The sequence below is a fragment of the Falco punctatus genome (assembly GCF_963210335.1).
Source record: "Falco punctatus genome assembly, chromosome: 9".
In the NCBI taxonomy this organism is placed as follows: Eukaryota; Metazoa; Chordata; class Aves; order Falconiformes; family Falconidae; genus Falco; species Falco punctatus.
In genome coordinates, this window is record NC_137589.1 from 22,342,751 (window position 1) to 22,362,366 (window position 19,616).

The 19,616-nt window shown below is 39.7% G+C and overlaps 1 protein-coding gene across 2 annotated transcripts in view; it reads right to left on the bottom strand.

Annotated features, from left to right (window-relative positions):
* PRKG1 (protein kinase cGMP-dependent 1) overlaps positions 1-19,616 on the bottom strand; it is a 503,334-nt gene that overhangs the window by 112,269 nt on the left and 371,449 nt on the right. For both annotated transcript variants that reach the window (XM_080401614.1, XM_080401613.1), the window contains exons 6-7: positions 11,684-11,761; positions 7,403-7,497 (exon numbers count right to left, since the gene is read on the bottom strand). In XM_080401614.1, coding sequence (XP_080257740.1) covers positions 7,403-7,497; positions 11,684-11,761 — 173 coding nt within the window. The remainder of the gene's footprint in view (positions 1-7,402; positions 7,498-11,683; positions 11,762-19,616) is intronic.

The window sequence follows — 19,616 nt, forward strand, 5'->3', positions numbered from 1 at the left end:
TATGATTTTTTGCAATTACTTTCCTTGCTGTATTACTTTGGTCCTAAGGAAACCCTTTGCCTATTCAAGCCTGGAAGAGTAGTTCTGGTGTAACTCTGCCAGGCAGAGCAAATACAAAAAGCTGCGTGGCTTTTTGGGAAGGTTCACCAACACCTGCTGGACTAAGATGTTACCAGCTTTCTACATCACCAGCACACAAATTAGTAAAAAAACTCAAATTATTGACCTTAACAGCTTTTTGTCAAAATGCAGAATGATTAGCTCTAGCTCCAAATATCTTTTTACATACAAAATGTGGTTCCTCTTAAAGAAAAAGTAGGACTGAGTTCTAGAGATCTTACCAAGTCTTTTAAGATGCTAGAGTCTATAGCTTGTTGCCATGTCTATAGTCTCAGACAACAGACTCTTGAGCTCTCTGCAAACCAAGAAGTCAACTGCACATCTTAGAACTTGAAGGCAACTTGTAAGAGGAGCAGATGGCCCATCCAAAAAAAAAAACAACCCACATTAAAACCAGCATTTCTTCTCATCCAGCACATTTCAACTATGGAATTAATTGCCACAGAAGGTTGTGGATTTTAAAACTGCTTGCACATGTTTGAAAAAGTAAATATAAACACACCAAAGATTATAAATTATTAAAGCCACCAAGCTCTGGTTCAGGATGTTCCTCAGCAATTGATTCTGGTTGCTGTAAAAGATGGGATGCCAGGCTAGATGGATCTTTGGTTTCACCTTGTGATCCATTCTGTATGCTTATTTAAGACAGGAAGACTCAATAATATAAACTCATTCCTGTTGGAAATGCGTAAGGTAACCTTCATCTCAGTAGTTACAATGCAGTGCTCCTAGGCAGGATTCTGTGAGAGCTAACACATCTTTCTCTGTCCCTCTGGGTCCTTTCCCCCTCATTTCTTGATATATGGGGTGGCTGAAGTTGACACAGCTTCAAAAACCCCCACATTTATTTTTGCTAGGTGACAAATGCATAGCTACGTTTTTGTGAGTTACAGCACACCCAAAAACAGGAGGGAACCTGCCAGTTCATTATAAAAGGCTTTGGATGAGTCGCTCAGTCGGGAACTTCCCATAACATCAAGAGCCTTTGATAACCCACTGAAGATGCCTGTCACAAGCTTCTGTGCAAGCCAACCTAATACTGGCCAGTGTTTTATGAAGAAATAAAGAATGAAGAATGTGTAGTTGGAGAAAGTGAAGCGACTACATCAGCAATCAATATATGCTTGCAATAATGTAATTAAACAAATTGCAGAAGCCCTTATGAAGGTTTCATAGCTTACTTTGCAACAGCAGTATGGTAAAACATCTTAATCTGTGCTACAGTGACACCCTGTCTAAGGGCTTTGAGACCAGGGCACCCAAGCACCAGAAGCCAGCCTGGCCAGGACAGGGAAACATTCAACGCTACAATCACCACCACCACTACCTGTACCTCTTCATCTCCACAGGGCTCCTGGCTCGAAAACTACATCATCCTGAACTGAATTTCTACCCTATGGCTGTTTTTCCTTCTTTTAATTCTTTCCCCTGTTCCTAACTGGGCTGAAATAGGAACAGTGAATCTCTTTGTACTGTGACCCCAGCACAACAGGTGAGCAAGGAACAGTTTTGTGCCAAGGCTGTGAGCAAGAGAAATTGCTGTAGGTGGGAAACATCCAGAATTCTCCCAGCTAGGAGCACATAGCTTATTTTCCCATCTCTTCTCCATCACAGATCCCATTTGCTTTCTTATATTGTTATTTTGCTGTTCCCCAGACTCTTTCCCAACACTCTTTGGTGGCTGGATGCCTCTTGCCCAAGCACACTGATTGCAACAGACAGACTAGTACTTCTCCCCGCAGAAACAGAAATTAAACTATATTATCCTAGAAGATATATGTATCTTGTACATATTTATTTAATATATTTTAAACATATATATCTTACAAAGCCACCCAGAGATGTCTGTCACATACATACTTACATGACCACCTCTAAGTCATACAGTAATAAATTTTTCAAATCTTCCATCCCACTCCCTTTTCCCAAGAAAATTCAAGACATTTAGGTTAATTAGGTCAGCAGATGGGAAGGTTTTATTGGAAGCATGGTATTGTGAGGAAGGTGTCCGATGAAGATGAAATACAACTCTTATGTTTCCTGAGAATTTCAGTCAAGGACACTGAAAAAGTTTTTCTAGATACAAACCGTTCCTGCACAGTAAGGGCTGAGAGAAATGACAGGGTATTTAGGAATTTAAAACATGTTTGATACCTCCCAAAAGGTGATTTGCAATAAGCAGAAATTTGTACATGTAAAAAAAAAAAAAGGAAGAATGGGCAATGTTTGATAGCAAGGGAGTGTGAAAAATACCTTGTTTTACTGCAGATCAGTCTGAACAGGAGTATCCACTTTACAAAATAAAATAAATTTTAAATAGAATAAAATAAACGCCACTCCAGCTTGCACTTTTCCTTTCCAGGACAGTCAAGGTGGCTGTGAAGTGTGTGTGGGTCTTGCAAAACCAAAAATATTTGAAGATGCCAGCATGCAAATCCATTTTACCATTTACCGAAATAGCTATTTTCTAACTGCTGAGAACTAGTCTTATTCCCCCAGCATTTGAACCAAGCAAATAAATCCCTGTAGTCCTTCAAAAGTTATTAGTGAGCAACAAGGGAAAAGAATTTCTGGGGAAAAGAAATGAAACAAGTAAGAAATAAGATAGAAAGGGCAAGAAAGAAAATAGCAGGGCAGCAAGGTGGGGCACTCAAACAGGTTTCCAGGTTTTGACAATTAGGTTTTTAAAGAAAAACTGGATTTTTATTTTTGTAGGGAAAAGGAGTAATGTAAAGATGAGTTTAACAGTAGCGTCACTGCAACTGCACAGAAGCAAACTCTGAATTAAAGGAGGGAGAAGAGCAGCATAAATGGGATCCCAGCACCTCTTGCAGCATTTATAGATATTTAATAAAACCTATTAATCCTGGAGTCTGACTCATAACCCTGGCTGCAGCAAGAGAAAACAACCACTTATTAGAAAAAGAAACAAATTGATAGAATTGCCAGTACTCTAATGTCCTTTTTATTGATGTCTCATTCTCATCTCAGCCATCAGCTACTGGACTTTTAAAAACGTTTTCGGGATTATATTCAGTTCCTACATTAATTTATGAATAAATAACGCTCTGACATTGCTATCTCAATTATGATTTAAAGAGGCTCTAATACTTCCCCGTGCATTACTACTTTTTTCTGATGTCTGATGACATCTATCACAGCAATTCATACTATTTTAAGCTGGAAATACAGTATAAAGTTTTTGGATGGTCAGCAAGGCAATTATCTTTTGACACTCCTATCCATACAGATATATACTGTTCTACTGCTCCTGCAAATTTTCAGTGCACAAAACATACCTCAGACATTTTGGGGAGTTAGAGGAGAGAGAGTTTCTGTAACATGGAGAAAATAACTGCACGGGAGCCTCCAGAGGCAGAGATATGAAAAGGAAATAGTACAAAATTTCTTGGAAGAAAGATGTGTTCTTACCCACGAGAGCAGGTTCTACCACCCTCATTTTCAAATCATCATGAAAGTAACAAAAAAATTTATATATAAATCTGTTACAGTATCTCAAGTATCTCTATAATTCTCACTATGTCAGAGAACCTCCTGCATGACCCAAAGACCACAATTTCTTCTTCACCTTATGCATCACAAAGACATTTTGAAAAAATAATAAAATAAATAAATGAATATATTGGTATTTTATTCTTTACAAATGAGAAGGACAAAGGGAGGACACTCTTTGACCGGGGCTTTCTGTGCCAAGCAGGAGCTTTCTCCAGCGATTTCATCCACAACCCAGCCCGCCATGACACCAAAGGCAGAAAGGCCTCCCAAATTCCCAAACCTTTTCCATACAGAGTGTCCTAAAATAATTCATACCAATTGCCAAGAAGCCTTGTCTCCTCAAACTGGCTCTCCCCTTGCTATGGTTTTGCTGGCAGTCAAGTGAATGTGTGTTTCGCTTTGGCTTAATTACATCGCAAACTTATGCCCACGTGGATTTATAAATCAACACAATTGAAGATGATAAACTCTAAGTGAAAACCAAGTAATTTCATTATTTTGAAAGACAGCTCACATGGACAAATGAGCAAACTAAGCTCCTTTCAAAATAAAACTGTGTTTCCATAATACTGTTTTGCTTCGCCAGCGTCCACCCCAGCCACACTGAATTAGCTCTTCTGGTAACTGCGTTAAAAATGCTCCTCTCAAAGACAAAGTGCCATTTTCATCTTACTGCATGGAAAACATCTTTGCTAAGACCATTTGATAATTTGTGTAAGTTTAAATCAAAGCATGGCATCCATATTTCCATTACTTTCTTTCAGTACAACGTACTCCCGGCATTTATATTTATACATCGATACATAAAATAGATATACATGCATTGTGGAGGCCAGGGCAAGCCCTGTCTCAGCTTTAGCCTGGGCTACTCTCCCAGATTCTGCCTCTCTTGCTACAACTCAGGAGACCTGAGGCTGCTGAGTGTTTAGGGATCCCCTCTTCTAAAAGCCAGCAGACTTGCCAGAGAATCCCAGCTATTGAACCTCAAGAGCTGGCCAGTTTGGTCAAAGTGTTATGGACCACGCTATGAATATTTCTTTCAAAATCCTTCTCCTTCTCACCCAGGTGGTCTCCATCGCTGCCTCTCCAAAACATCAGCCCTCTGCCATGTGCTGTCCCTCCTTTTCCCTATGGTCTGTAGCACCTCCTGGATCCCCAAACCAGGTAAAACTCACAGCACTCAAAACGGCAGCTCTGTCTCAATGCAGTATGTGATGTAATGTGTAATGTAACAGTGAAGGAGGCAACGGTTCAGACCGTTCCTCTTTTGAGTAGGCCTATGGGAAACAATTTGTGAAGGAGAAAGAGCCTTCTCTTACATTGCTAAAGATAGGCTTTTCTGTCCTCTTTTCTTCCCCCATCGTTTTCTGTAAAGACTGTCCACCACGAACTAAACCATGTTTTCCATCCAATGAGAAGGACGGATGGCTGCTCCAAAACCATCGTTTCTTGAAGAGGATGGAGTATGGTTCAGACAGATGCTCTTGTGCAAGGATTCGGCTGTGTAATGCTACCAAGGAAGCATACTGTAATTATTTAGTTTTTGTACATGAGCCACAAAGTTGCATTCAGTAATTTTCCTTTGCTTATTTGAATGCATTATTTCCCTGTTGATAGAAATGATTATTGTAACAACCTTATAAAATGTTTATTTCCAATTAAGAAAACATTACCAAAAAATAATGGATTGTTAGTACACTGTAAATTTTGTATTGCTATACTGTAAATTATACATCTGCGATCTCTGTGTCAATTAGCCAAGAAGGTAAAAGTATTACTGTAAGATGACGTGGCTGATCATTTCACGACTTGTTTTGTTCCTGCTGGTGTGCAATGGGATATGGCGAAATAATGTGTGCCATCTGGTGTGAGCATTAGAAAAAGAATATTGTATATCATCACCCAATGCCTACATAAGCATACATACTTCTGTGAGAGACTAGAAGAGATTTTTTTATCTGTCCTTCTGCTGTGCAGCACTACAGTGAAGGGATGCTGCAACTATTATTTTATATTGTCAGAAAGAAATGTCTTAGTTGTTACAACGTCTTATACATATGAAATCACAACATGATTTAACAGCATGTAATTAAGTATTGCTAAGCAAGAACCTGTTTTGAAAAATTGGTCAAAGATAAAAAAGTAAAGAAAATACACAAAATCTTATTTTATCTTGAGCTCTCAGCCATAACTGTATTTTACAGCAGTAACACCCTAAAGGCTTCCCAAGCTGCTGAACAGTGATGCCCTACACAGTCCTGAAAGATACTAATTTATTAGAAATTTATTGACCTGCTGGATGCTTTACATTACAATATTTTCAGACTATGAAATTAAATCTAGCTACAGAACTACTGAGATTATTAGCAAACTGGAGGTATGGTACTCCAGATACGCCATCACCCTAGCAAAAAAAAGTATTGATATTATGCTTTCCTCGCATGTTGAGAACATACTCTCAATTATTAAGTTTCTGTTTAGTTTCAGAAGATCAAAGTTATTATGGATTGAATATTTAAATATATGTAGACAAGTGTTTACTGTAAATTAACTAATCTCAGACTAAGCCAGTTAGCCAAAATACTGTGTTTGAAGTGCTGAGAAATTCTCATCATGGTGGTGTTGCATGTCACTAGAACTCTTTAGGGATGCAAGGTAGGAAATTGCTTTTATTTCCTGTATCGAGTCTTCTTCAAAAGATGATTTTGTTTGGCATGCTATTGCCTGCTCTCAGTATTAGAGTGGCTGCCACCATATAGTCGGTGCTATTTTAAAAACATACCAACTCTGAGAGTTAAGTTTCTGTGAGGCTCTAAACAATAAGGAAAAAAGTGTTTCTACCTTATGTGTTTGTGGGGGGAAATCTAAAATTGTAGATTTATCTCCATCGTAGTATTTAAAATGTAACCAAAATATGGATCTTTATTTAATAACCATATTATTTATATTAAGAGGTATAGATGTGATGGGGCAAGACTCAAGCTTTGTGCTGGATACATCTCCCTGTCTGTCAAGAACTAACAAGAAATTTGGCCTTCCAATGTTCTGCTGCCTTCTTTTTGGAAGAAGGCTGATTTAGCAAGGATTGAGCGCGTTATCACAGCATCAAATATCAATTAATTAATTGCTGAAAAAGCAGCCAAATAGCTATTACGCACAGATAAGCACCCAGGATGGGATGACTGTCTGTCCATTAAGATGAATGGGCACTCCAAATTCCTGCCTGAAGCACATGTTTTACTATTCCTACTCTTATCCTCCCTTTGGAAATAAAGCATAGTTTTATAATAATCATCTGTTGAATATGGATTTACAGCTTCTCTCTCTTCTAGTTCATCCCCAAAGGAAAATTTTTATATGTAACAGGTCACTCACATACAAGTCCCACCTCCACCAAAATCATATCTACACAATAAGACAATTTTAAAACCACCACCATCGCCCTGCCCCCAGCAATGTACCCCATCAAGACCATGATTATGCCCTTTTGACCTTCAAATGCATGGTCAGGGAAGAAGGTGCAAAGATAAACTATTTTATGAAGTCTACAAACATGGGAAGATCTACATTTGACCACTCAACTGCAGAACAAACATTGTTTCCCCATTAAGCCTCCTTGTAACACGCAAGACCAAGTGACAATACCTGACTGCAAAAGCATAAACCCACTCCCAATCACTTTCCAAAATGCAAGAGCCCTCTGAAGGCTGCAAAAGTCCTTGAAAACTTATCTCAACGTAAGAGCTACATCATAAGGAGCACTTACCCTTGAAGGGCTTTTTCTCCAAACCAATCTCCCTTCTCTAGAGTACGGAGAAAGACCGGATCTTCACTGGGGGAGTCTTCACGGGTAACATTCACCTGTTGAAAAGCCAATTCCCCCCAGTATTTAGAAAACTTTCATTAACAAATAAAACCTGTTTGTTCAGAGAGGGGTTTGTCATCTCCCAGATCTCTCAGGAGAAGCTCCAGTCCCTATATCCTCTGGGAACCATGTAATTCTCCAGAGTCTTGCACTCTTCCCTCAGCATCACCAACCAACTGTGCAGGAAAATGAGCAGTTACTTTCCACTAAGGTACCTACTACTCTTGCAAAAATGCAATACTTGTGGTTTTTTGAAGGTTTTTAACTCTAAACAGGGAGCTGGCTGCACAAGCACAGTCATTGCCCATATGGAGTCAGCAGCAGAAAGAGGTTCTAAATATTGTCTGTGTTTCAGACATGGCACATGCTTCTGTTAGCTTCTTTCCGTATGATTTCTTGTGTTGCTAAGTTCACTTAAGGAAAGGAATAACAAAAATAATCTGCATTTAGACATAACTGAAACAGCTTGGAGCATTACAAAATGAAAGATGCCTCCTCTCCTTTTTACTCTCTGTCAGATTCAGTGAAGCGATAACTGCAGCTGGAGCAAAAATCATGTATTTTCATTGAAGTTAAAAGGAAAATACCACCTTAATTTTGCAGTGAAAGAGAAAAGCAATTACTGCTAATGGAGAGCAGACTTTCTACCCACTTGTAAAAGCATTGGTAGTACAACCCAGCGCAAGCCAAGCTGAAGAAGCTGGCACTGCAAGAATAGGAAGATGACTTCGCATCTATGAGTGATGATTTCCTATTGCAGGGGGGTCCTTTTTATTTTCCGTAATGAATTCAGAAGAAAAATAGTAACTGATCATCTGAACACCCTTGGCTCTGATTTCCCATGCTGGTACAGGGTATAAATCCCAGCTGCCATGTAATGACAAAGCCTCTGCCGGGTGCTGAGGATGGCATGACATAGACATAACAAGGATGCAAAGGGCTCCATGAAAGATGAATGCTCTTGATGTAACGGCCCTCTACAAGAAACATTTCTTCCATTTCAGCTGTTATCAGAGGTAACTCATACCTCTTACGGTATGAGAAGGCAGGTGAACTACAACCTCCTGCTCTCAGTGCACGGTAGGGATCACCTCTCCCAATGTTAACAATCTATAAATCTAGTTGTCCAGTCTCTGCCTATCGTCAGTGGAGAGGGACAGGCATTTCCGAAGCCCGAGTTGCCCAAAATTTAATTTGGATGAACAACTCTCTGGAGTTACCTCACATACATGGGAAAATCTCTCATCTGCTTCTCCTTTTCAGGATATTTGGCTTTTAGCAGAGCTTTTCCATATGCAAATTCACAAAGCCAAAATCTGGGACATCAGACACATCCTTTTGGATTTAGAGACATTCCAGTTTAATTGCACTATTAAATTTACAACTGTGGTCTGCACCTTCTCCCATCTCTTTCATGGATAGTAAAACCAGTGGGTTTGAGTCATTAATGAGTGCTCCGTCTACATCACACTACATTTAACATCTGCAGTGACTCATCAAAGATCAGAGGGTAAAGAAATGTGTAATGGATAAGCCTGGAACATTTGTAGCTGATGAAAAAAACCCTCACACAAAGTTAATGCAGATTTAAGCTCTTTCTTGGTGACGTCCACTGATCCTAAGGAGCAAGTGCTAAGGGATTGCAGGAATGTGATTTCTGTGTGGTTCAAAGTGATGAGCCATCTGAACAGCCACGGCACCAATTAAGAACCCACATGATCTGGCATTAAATTGGTGCCAGGCCATTCGTTTTAAAGAGAAAATGGTGTACAGTGGCACAGCATGGAACACATTGTCTCCAGGTAAAGGCATGGAGCAGCAGCACTTAGCAAGCAGAAGGGACTGAGCTGTTTTCATCTGATGTATTATTCAACAGATTTCTAGAGGCAGGATGTTTTAAATACACTTTTGATTTCTATTCACTTGGACTTGAGAAAACATGCTAAAATAATAAACAAGCTCAGGAGTGGGATCAAGTGCAGAGAATGGAGTTCATGGAGAAAAAAAAAAGGATTTTGCTCCTAAAAGAACTATTCATGGAGCAAGGCCTGAAAGAAAACAGACCAGAAGTCTTTCTAAGCATTTCTGAGAGAAGTGCTGGGCTCAGAAATGTAAAAAAAGTCTTCTCTGTTCCCATGACTGTCACTACAGCCACTCTGACATAAAAGACAAGGCAGAGTTTTAGTAAGTAGCTCTTGTTGCAAATACTCATGTGATGCTGCTGAATACAGAAAGTACATGGGAGATCTCAGGTACATGAGCTGCAGCCAGCATTTTTTGTGGCTTATTAAGCTGCCTGGGTTGGGTTTTAGCATGGCACATGGGACATTACGTGCCCCTGCTTCAGAAAGTGTCAGGCAGCATACATTGATATGTTTATCCTATATTTCATATCCATTTATTCCATGTTTCATGCTGAGGTTCTATTCCTCCTATACTGGGCTGTATACTTAGCATGGGTTAGTTATTACATTTGCTGTGTAGCAATTATGCCCCAATATAGGCATTAAAATTAAACACTCTCCAATTCCATCTGTCTTCTATCAGTCACTGATACCTCTTTTGCAAATCAGTACACTTGGAAGAGAAAACTGGGCAGAATTTAATTGCCCCTGTGGAAATTTCTGTCAAGCCACCAGGATCCAGCTGACGGTCTGGGAATTTTTCAGCAAGCCTATGTGCATTGTTTTATTTTGGCTCCCTTTTTCTGGCCATCAGCTGTCATAGTAAGATAAAGTAGCAATGGCCATGGGCATGGGTGGTTTCATCCTGCATCCTGCAGGCAAGGTGTGAGGGCAGGTCAACAACTGTTTGCCCAGCTGGTGTCAACAGGGATTTAGTTTTTACAACCAAGGGACTCTCTCTGGAGACTGAGGAGTGCTGGGAAGGGATGGGATCCACCTGACCAAGTCGGGAAAAAGCATCATTTGCCAACAGGCTGGCCAACATGGCAAGGAGGGCTTCAAACACTCAATGGGGGAGGCACACCCTCCCATTATTTCTGCTCATTAGAAAAAAAATAAATTTGAAGTGTGTATCATGGTTGTCCTTATTCTGGGAGAAGAGGAAATACTACTTCTGAATTGAGGAAAGCAAAGGGGCATGAGGGAATACCATCAAACTGGGATTTCTGCAGTCCATGATTCTCTTTGTTTCAGAAACTTGCCCGTAACTGTCTTATTCATCTGCAAAAGACCATTTTTATTTCTCATGAAGATCTAACTCCCAGAGACAGAGAGTGAAAGATGACTGTGAAAATCTAGTTTTAGTACCCAAAAGCTAACAGCTGCCTTGGGAGACAACCCAATGGTGTGTACAACACCCACACTCTTCCTCTATGGGCGCCATGGGGTTTTTGCTACCTTTAATTATGCAAGGCCAATGTTAATATGTGCCTGGGTGTAAACATCAGACCCACGAGCCAGGAGACTGGTGCTGGCCTACTTTCAAGCATATTTATCCATTTGTGGTTTATTTTCCATGTATCACATCTCATCTGCAGTGGGAAATCACTGTGTATTCCCTTGAGTATCTCCATCCTGCTATGTGGAAAGAAGCCAAATATTTCTCAAGTGTCATAGTACTAGGCCAGCTAAAAAAATAATTAAAAAAAAAGTTGATGGAAGGAAAAAACTTGTTCTATAAAATCCCATCAGGAATCTATGAGAAAAGAGGTCAAAAAGCATATTTTCCCTGTGAGCAGTGGAACAGAAACTTAGACCTTTTTTCCTCCCCAAGTAGAGAGCTCAGACTTCTCCAGTTTCCTATTATTTAATTTGGAGAAGCTGAGAAGTGATAGCTATGAGAATGAAGACTGGACATCAGCCTCATAAGAGGGGTACTTAGCATAGAAAACATTAAGTATTGTAGGATATACTGTTAACAAAAAAAAAAAAAAAAAAAAAGAGCTTTTTGGTCATTTACTCAAAGACTCAACAACTGTTTTCAACCCCAAAGTATTCACTATGAGCACACGTGTAAAACAGCACGAGATCTATTTTTTCCCCTTCAGGCCACTCTTCCCTACCGATACAGCACCCAGAAATTTAATTAACATCAAGTCTTGCAGCATTTTTGCCTCAGGGAGGGGAGAGAGAAAGCGCTGGCTGGCACTGCATTTCGGGAGCATATCATCACCATTGTTGTCATCATCTCATTTGCCGTCAAAGAGTGTCAACTGACCTTTCCTTTGCTTATTATAAAGAAAGTGTCCCCTCGAGCACCTTGTCGTATAATATACTCTCCATTTTCATAGTGCGTCTGTAAGAAAAAAAAGGAAAAAAAAAAAAGACAAACAGAATCAGAGACTGTTATTCAGCAGATAGATTGGCAGTTTTGCAAGTTAACACTTATGGAAACATAACCCTGATACAATTTTATCCCAGCCTGACATTGGCCACGATTTAAAAATTGTCCTGTGTCAAGGGATATAATAATTAAAATGGAACCGTTTATGGCTTGCCCATTTTTCTTCTTATTGTGCTAGTGCCAGCTTTTGCCCAGATGAATTATCCTCACAGCCTAAATCCATTTATACTAAGTAAACCAGACAGAGGAATTTTCAACAGAGAATACGGTACATGAACCATACTGCAATAATACGCCTGTTGTAAAAACAGTTCTTTTCCTGTTTTTTCGGTTGGTTTTGGTATTTTCCCAGCTTTGCTAGCAAAGGCTTTATTCAACAAATATTTTTTTCGCTTCTCCTGTTATTACAGTAGTTTAATCCGTCTTTTTTTGCCTTATTTTGTGGAATATTCCTTGCTAAATTTATGTCACAGCTTATCAGTGCTTGCATCTAAACTTAATAGGATAGCTTCATCCCTTGTATTACCCCATCAAAATCAATATGCGTGTATACATCACCAAAAAAAAAAAAAAAAGTCAATGTTTCTAAATAAAGACTCTACATTCCTATGTAGCCCCCCCGGACTCTGGCATTTTCTTCTGAAATGCTCTGCTCCCTGCAAATTCAACAAACTTCACTGCAATAGGAAGCAGAGGCAGGGGAGTGCTAAGGGCTTCCCACCAAACATCTCTACCTACATCTCCCACTGAACACGACTGCTGTTTTTTTTAATCAAGCCCTGGCAGAGAGCTGCAGGCATCAGGTCTGTTGTGCCCCAGCACCGATCTGTAACAAAACCTCCCCCCAAATCCCCCATGTTCTGGCTGGGGTGTTGTTTGAAGCTACATTAAAGCACAACGCCTGAAACGACCACCAGATCTTTTAATTCCAAAGTATGTATAAACAAGGATGGATCTGAGCTAAGACAGAGGAATTAATCAGAATCCTAGAATTTGGGTAAGCTTGAGATATTTTTTTTCAAGGGTCTTTTATTGATCTGTGTTTATTTATTGATTTTTATACTCCTTTTTGGTGCTACTTGCAGCCTGATATCAGGTTTCAGCATGAAAATATATAGTCATGTAAATGCATCTGAGAAAAACAATAACTTGGTTTGGGAGCACTGGATATATGGGGTTATTAATGAAAAGTTACTGTCCTAGGAAAAAGAAAAGATATCCAAGTGAATTATAATAAAGAATTAATTAGATTAATTCTTTAAAATACATATAGTTAGGCTGTGGGCACTTATACCTTCCTAAAAAATATCTGGGTAAATAAAATCAGAAAGTCAAAGCAGGATGTTAGTAATTAATACTCTTCAGACTCTCTAGCATTAAGGAATTTTTTAAAAAAAGTTCTCTGTCAGAATAACTAGTACTGAATGTTATCATGTCAGTCTTCAGAAAAGGGACCGGAGAAAGTGGGTCAGGTAGACTAACTTGTGGGTTTGTCCTGATCCTGAACGGCATTTTTCCTATTTCCATGTGCCAGAATGGGAAGAGGAGAAAAAAAGCCTGGAGGAGACCATGGACACAAACTCGTAATTTTACTTCTTATGTGGGGTGTTTCTGGAGAGAAGATTTTGAGGATGCACATTTTTGAGCATCCAGATTGAGACTCCTTGAAAGGGCCTGATTTTATAAGGTGTTGCAATTATAATCTCTCAAGTGGAATCTTTGTAGGCACCCAAAAATCGAATGATTGAAAATTCTGGTCAAAAGGTTTCCAATTTTAGCACAGGCAACTTATATTCATTAGACATATTAAACTGCTACTGCTTATATGACTTTTGTATAATTTTCAGCTGACACTGCCTTAGAGACGACTCTCAACTTCTGGCCAATAACACATTCAATATGGCAAAACCTTCTTCCTACAAGGTCATTTCTTGGTCTTAGTCACCAGTTACAACTGCACCAACCACTCAGCGCTGAGGCTCGGCCCTGCTGTCATATCTGATTTCCACTTGTGAGTCTGCACAACCATTCCCATGCAGGCTTCCACACAATATAGGGAAGGAGAACAAATCAGAGCTTTGAAGGATGTGAAGCTGCCTCTTCCTTTAGCATCTCTTGCCTACTGTGTATTTTTTTTTCCTTCGTCTCTAATCTCATTCAAAATATTGCAAGTCCTTTTTCCAACATTCAAATCATATTCCTTTAGTCCTTCCTTGAGTGCCCAGTCATGCAGAGCTTTCATTTTGCTTGACCTCCTCTTCATTGGCACCTCTCTCCACACCCTTCCCACGGTCCACATCTTTGTCTTTATGTATTTCAGCCCATTTCCTTCACAGCTAATTCCACCTGGCCTTACCACAATTCTTCTTGCTTCAATCAACCTGTCCTTCCCTGTCCTCTAACAATGCTCTTCCTCTCAAATTCTCCTCTTTAACACAAATCAACTCATCCGTGTGCTTTGCCCTTTGAATTATTTCTGTCTGTTTAGATTGAAAGCACCGCACAAAGCAGGCAAAGTGCATAAGTGCTCACTTATGACACATGGGAAAAAACCAAATAATTACAAGCCTCCTGCTTTTAGCCAGCCATGTATAAGGTAGCAATACATTCCCAGGTTCACTCGGTACCATTAGACAAAGCCCCCTGACAAAGCACTTTGGCAAATGTTGTACATAATCATGGTATAGCTGATTTGTATTTTATCAACACATTTTAGCAACTCCATTTCATCTAGAGAAAACCAGTCCAAGAACAACATGAGGAAAATCAACAATTCCTACAGCTTTACAATGGTGTGGTAGCACATGCAAAGGAATAATATTTGAATTAAAATTACAAAAAAGAAAAGCAGTAAAGCAAGCAGGTTCAATGTGTCTTTACTAGCTTTAGACTGACCCCACTGCTTCTTCTGGACTTGTTTGGAAGATTAAATTCAATGGCTGAGCTCTAGCAAGCTGTTGGAAGCAAGACTCTGTTGAAAGGGATCCTTCTGATGGAGAGAAAAACAATTTGTTGCCATCTTCATAAATTATAGCTTCAAAGCTCTGCATATACTGGTCAAAGAATTTCCAGAACGTCTTTAAAATAAGTAATAAATATTTCTATCCCACCTTTGTAGTTGCATATGAACAAAAAGAAGTTAAGCGACTAGTGTAACAGCCCAGATTTGGGCTTAGGCTTACAAATTTTACCTTCTTTTTTTTTTTTTCAGGTTTTCTCCCAAGAGAAAGGGACTCTGGACAGAATTCTGTATTTTGAAAGGCAATACCCAATGATTAAGGCTAATTTAGTAGATTTCACTGAAACCTAAGCATGATGTAAGTTTTTGAACATATTTCTAAGACATAGCTCCTCCAGGCCACAAAAAATTAAAGCAAAATACAGAAATTAATTCCTAGCTGGAAGACCTGACCAGACTATATTAACTCTTCCTACATCTTCTTCTCTCCAGCAGAATACCAGAGCTTAAATCCAACATAAAAATGTAATGGAGAAAACCCAAACAGAAATGCGAGCTGTAGAAATACAGCTGTATGACCTGCCAAGATTAAGATAACCAGGCAGCAAAGCTAACAATTACGAGGGTCTTGTGTTTGCGGGGGAAAGAAAGGGTTATAAGTTAAGGCACCGAGGTTCCAGTTTGGCATCAAAGGCTGAGAAAGTCTGCACTCGAGCAAACAGCAATGCTAGGCTGAGAAACTACTGCTGGGAACACTCATACACCAGCAAGCCACATATGTCTCTTTTATAAGACTTGGCAAATGCGGATAAAGACTCGGGTTCAATGAATTATAAATGCTGCAAAATTTAGAGCATTTGTCATGCTAACTACACTGCTGTTTTATAAAGCAACACCGGCCCCTTAAGGTACCTCTCCATAGAGTGAGAACTGCCTTACCACCTCTTGAATAAACCACTGGCCTCCTAGTAACCCATTTTCCTAGATAATAAAATTTTTTCCAGTCTATACCAGTAAGGGGTTGTACCCTTAAAAATGCAGGGATATCCATGGGGATGCCGAGTGCAAGCTAAGCTTGAGACCTAAATGCTCATGTGTTTATCAGAGGATAGTTAAATGCTCCAGTAAGAGGTTTCTTCTTAAGAAAGTAAGTGATAAAATAAAAAGAAGTGATAAAAAAAGTATCTCTGTTTTTCTGCTTTTTTGGCACATGCAAGAAATCTGAAATTAAAGATTGAAAGTTTCCTTAAAAAGAAATTCTTCCATTAATATCCATGGCCTTGATTCCAGTATCTGTCCTATACATGGTTTAACTCCTATAAGCATTTAAATACTTGTAAAATAAAGGTTTCAAGTCTTCCCAGTGAGGCTCAACTCTGAGCTCAAAGCCACGGCACTGTATTTACGGAAAGAATGTCAGGCAGGAAAAAAAAACCAAAAAACCAGAAAGCCCTAATTAGCTTTCTCAGGGAAAGAAGAACAGGTCTTTAACAAAAATGTTTTAACAGGAAACAAACCTGAAACATGTTTAAGCAAGAGAAAGTCATGTACGTATTACAGAAACTCAAATTGCCTTTAGATTTACTTCATCAACACTGAGGCAAGCCTGACAGGAGGAGGGAAAATTAAAAAAATGAAATTAGAGAGCCAGCCCAATTAGTATTTCAAAGTTCCTGGAGCATTTCTCAACTGCCGTAAGCCAGCACAGTGGCAGCAGAGCACTTCCAGCACCTCAGACCAGCCCACCCTCTGACCTCTGAACTTTTTATTTCTCTATTAACTCCTTCCTCCCCCTGCCCTAAGAATTCCACATAATGCCAACTTGTTAACTCTTGGATCCTTGCCTCAGACCACTGCCAGCTTCTGGTCTCTTGTACAGCCTTAAACAAGAATTTTCAGGAGCACCTTATTTTTAACCTGTGATAACACCTTTTGTGATTTAACACTAAATTAAGGAGCTGAGCTAATAATTGTTTTGTTTGTTGGGTTTTGTTTTTGTTTTTTTTTTAATCTGTTTTATCACAAGCTAATACAGCATGCTAGAAAACCTTTGCAACAAGACAACCTGTGTAATCATCTGTTTTCCTTTATAGTCCTCATTTTCTCAGTAAGAACTTACTGGGATCATTGAGTTCAACTAAATAACATTGGCAAATGCTAGAGCTCACCTGCGGGAGCTAAAGCCCATCTGGGCAACTCCTTCTCTTCACGCTTCTATATCATGTAACGTTGTGTAACATTAGGAAGCCTGAAAGGATGGGTTTAAACAGCATTTTTGATGGATTAGGGGATCAATTAATGGCTTTTGAACTGGAACTCAACAGAAATTTAAAACAATTTCTAGGCTAGACCCGTAATGAAGGTTTCTGGCTGGTCCATCTTGTTGGTCACCAACAACATCCCAGTGATACCAGTGACTTGTCTGTGCTCCTGTTTTAGAAAGCAGCAATAGGAAGAGGCTTTCAGATCTCATTTCTGACCTACCTCCAACCCCAGATCTTCACAATGAGCCACTTAGGATATGTGGTCTTCTAAAAAGAATGGCTTGCTGCCTCCGCTTCCCTGTGTTGCTGGCTAGGTAGATCAGCAGAAAATAAATTATTTCTCCCAAAGCATGGGAGACCCACATGATCTCTCAGCCACTTTCAAATGTAAGGTAAAATATATCAATTTATATCACTATGGATTGATAAATACTCTCCCCCCGGCCCCATATAAACCAACACCTTGGGTTAAAAGCAATTTGGATAATGCACACAGAAAAGTAGACTTCTGTTTATCTTGATGTAGGAAGAGCAAGAATTTCACCATCTGAACCAGTCATCTTGCACCTATCCTTAAGCTCTCCATCATCATCAACATTACCATCATCTTCAACTTCACGTTTTATTACTTAGGGTGAAAGCCCAAGCATGTCTCGAATACAGCTGAAAGTGGAAAGACATACTAAATTTACACTACCAGAGTGAAACAACAGAAATCAGATTACTTAGAAGAACATTACTCAAGTATAAACGAAAGCTGTATGGCAGGTCCCAGCTAGATGTAGACATAGTGAATATACAATGTACATCAAACATACTGAAATCTAGGTATCAAACAGTCGGAGCCCCGTATTAACTGTTACCATCACTCCAAACTTATCACTTCCCCTTAGAAAAAAAGATAAAATTTAAAGAAAGTTGTTTAAAGAAACCAAGCCAAACCCTAAACAAGGCCAGTTTCTATGCAACAGCAGAGCCAGATTTTAATCCAATGCATGTACTACTCCGTGTCTAAACAGCCTTCACATGGCTAGAGCTAGGTTAAAATCAACCTCAGCATACAGACAAGCTTGAGTCTTTCACAAAATATCTTTTCCCCCTTAGATTAACACAAGTCCTGGAATCTCGTCCTCAAAGTCCTCCTATGTGGCCCATCAGCACAAGTGCCTCACTCCCGGTGATCTCCAGTTTGTCCAGTAATAGCAGCTTCTATAAAAATATTTCCTCCCAACTTTCTTCTATTATCAATTTTACTTAAAGGTAAGAAAATATCCTAGCACCAAGGGGAAAAGATAACACATTTACTTAGTGGGTTTGATAGGGTAAGACATTGATAAGTCTCCCTGATATGCTCAATGTACCCCACAGAAGAACTAGTAGAGGTACAGAGCATCTCATGATGGAGTCAGATTATGCTCTAAAAGAAGTAAACATCCTGCTTTACAAAAACCTTCATCCCATGCAGAATTCCAACAAGCTGCCCCAGCCTTGAGTAGAGAAACACCCCATGTAATTAAAGCTTTTTTGAGAATCAATTGGATATTTATGAGACCAACCTTGCATTGAATACTGACAAAATTAGAAACAGTGAGGCATCAGCTTCAACAAAAAATAGCACCGAATTTTGACAATAACTACTTTTTTGAGTCACTGTGCTCCCTGAAACCAAAACCACATGTCCTCACCAACGAAAACTTCCCACTGAAACAAGACCCACATGAATGGGCTTGTCTGAGCACATATCAGGTGGCCTCAGCAATCACCTTATACCATCCCTCTCAAAAAAGATATTTCTGCAATTAATTTACTCCACTAGTCATTACATAAGTGTAGCATCACATACTGCATTTACTTCCTCCTTTTCTTCTTTGTTTGCAATGGTGACATCATAGCTGGAACAAGACGCGAGTGTCTGAAATGTGAATTTCTGCACCTCATTCTTCCCAGAGAGGAAGTGTTTCTATCACAGCCCTTCAATGTGCACAGAAACAACTCACAGCTCATAAACTCATGGTATGCCAATACTTGAAGGAAAAATCAGCTTTCTTCTTTCACAAGACTACACCCAGAGCCAAAACTTTGTTTGATGGGAACAGCCAAGGCAGAGCAGCTCAGATGGAAACCCCTCCAAGGGCAGCCAGATGCACACACAACATCTGGGCACCATGCAGGACCCAGACTTGTGCCACCACCATCTGTGCCCACTACAAGAGCTTCAGATGCTTTGCCCTGCTTTTGGCACTTCTCATGTGCTACCACGTTGCAACAATGCCCTCCTCCACAAGACTAGGGGACACCTCACCCACCACACAGAGAAAACATGTGCTTGGCAACTTCAGACACTGACGCTTGGGTGAAGGTTTTGGCCCACTGACCTTACTTTGTCAGTCACCAACTTCAATGGGAGCTTGTGTTCCCGACCATCATCAAAAACTGAAACACATTTAAAGGCCAGCCAAGTGTTGACACAGGCTTGATGGAGAAACCTTGATGCTGGAGACTAACCCAATGGTTAAACTTGAGAAAAGCTCATTTTTCCCTCCAGCTGGATATCTTTGACTGCTGTGTTTATACTGAGAAATTT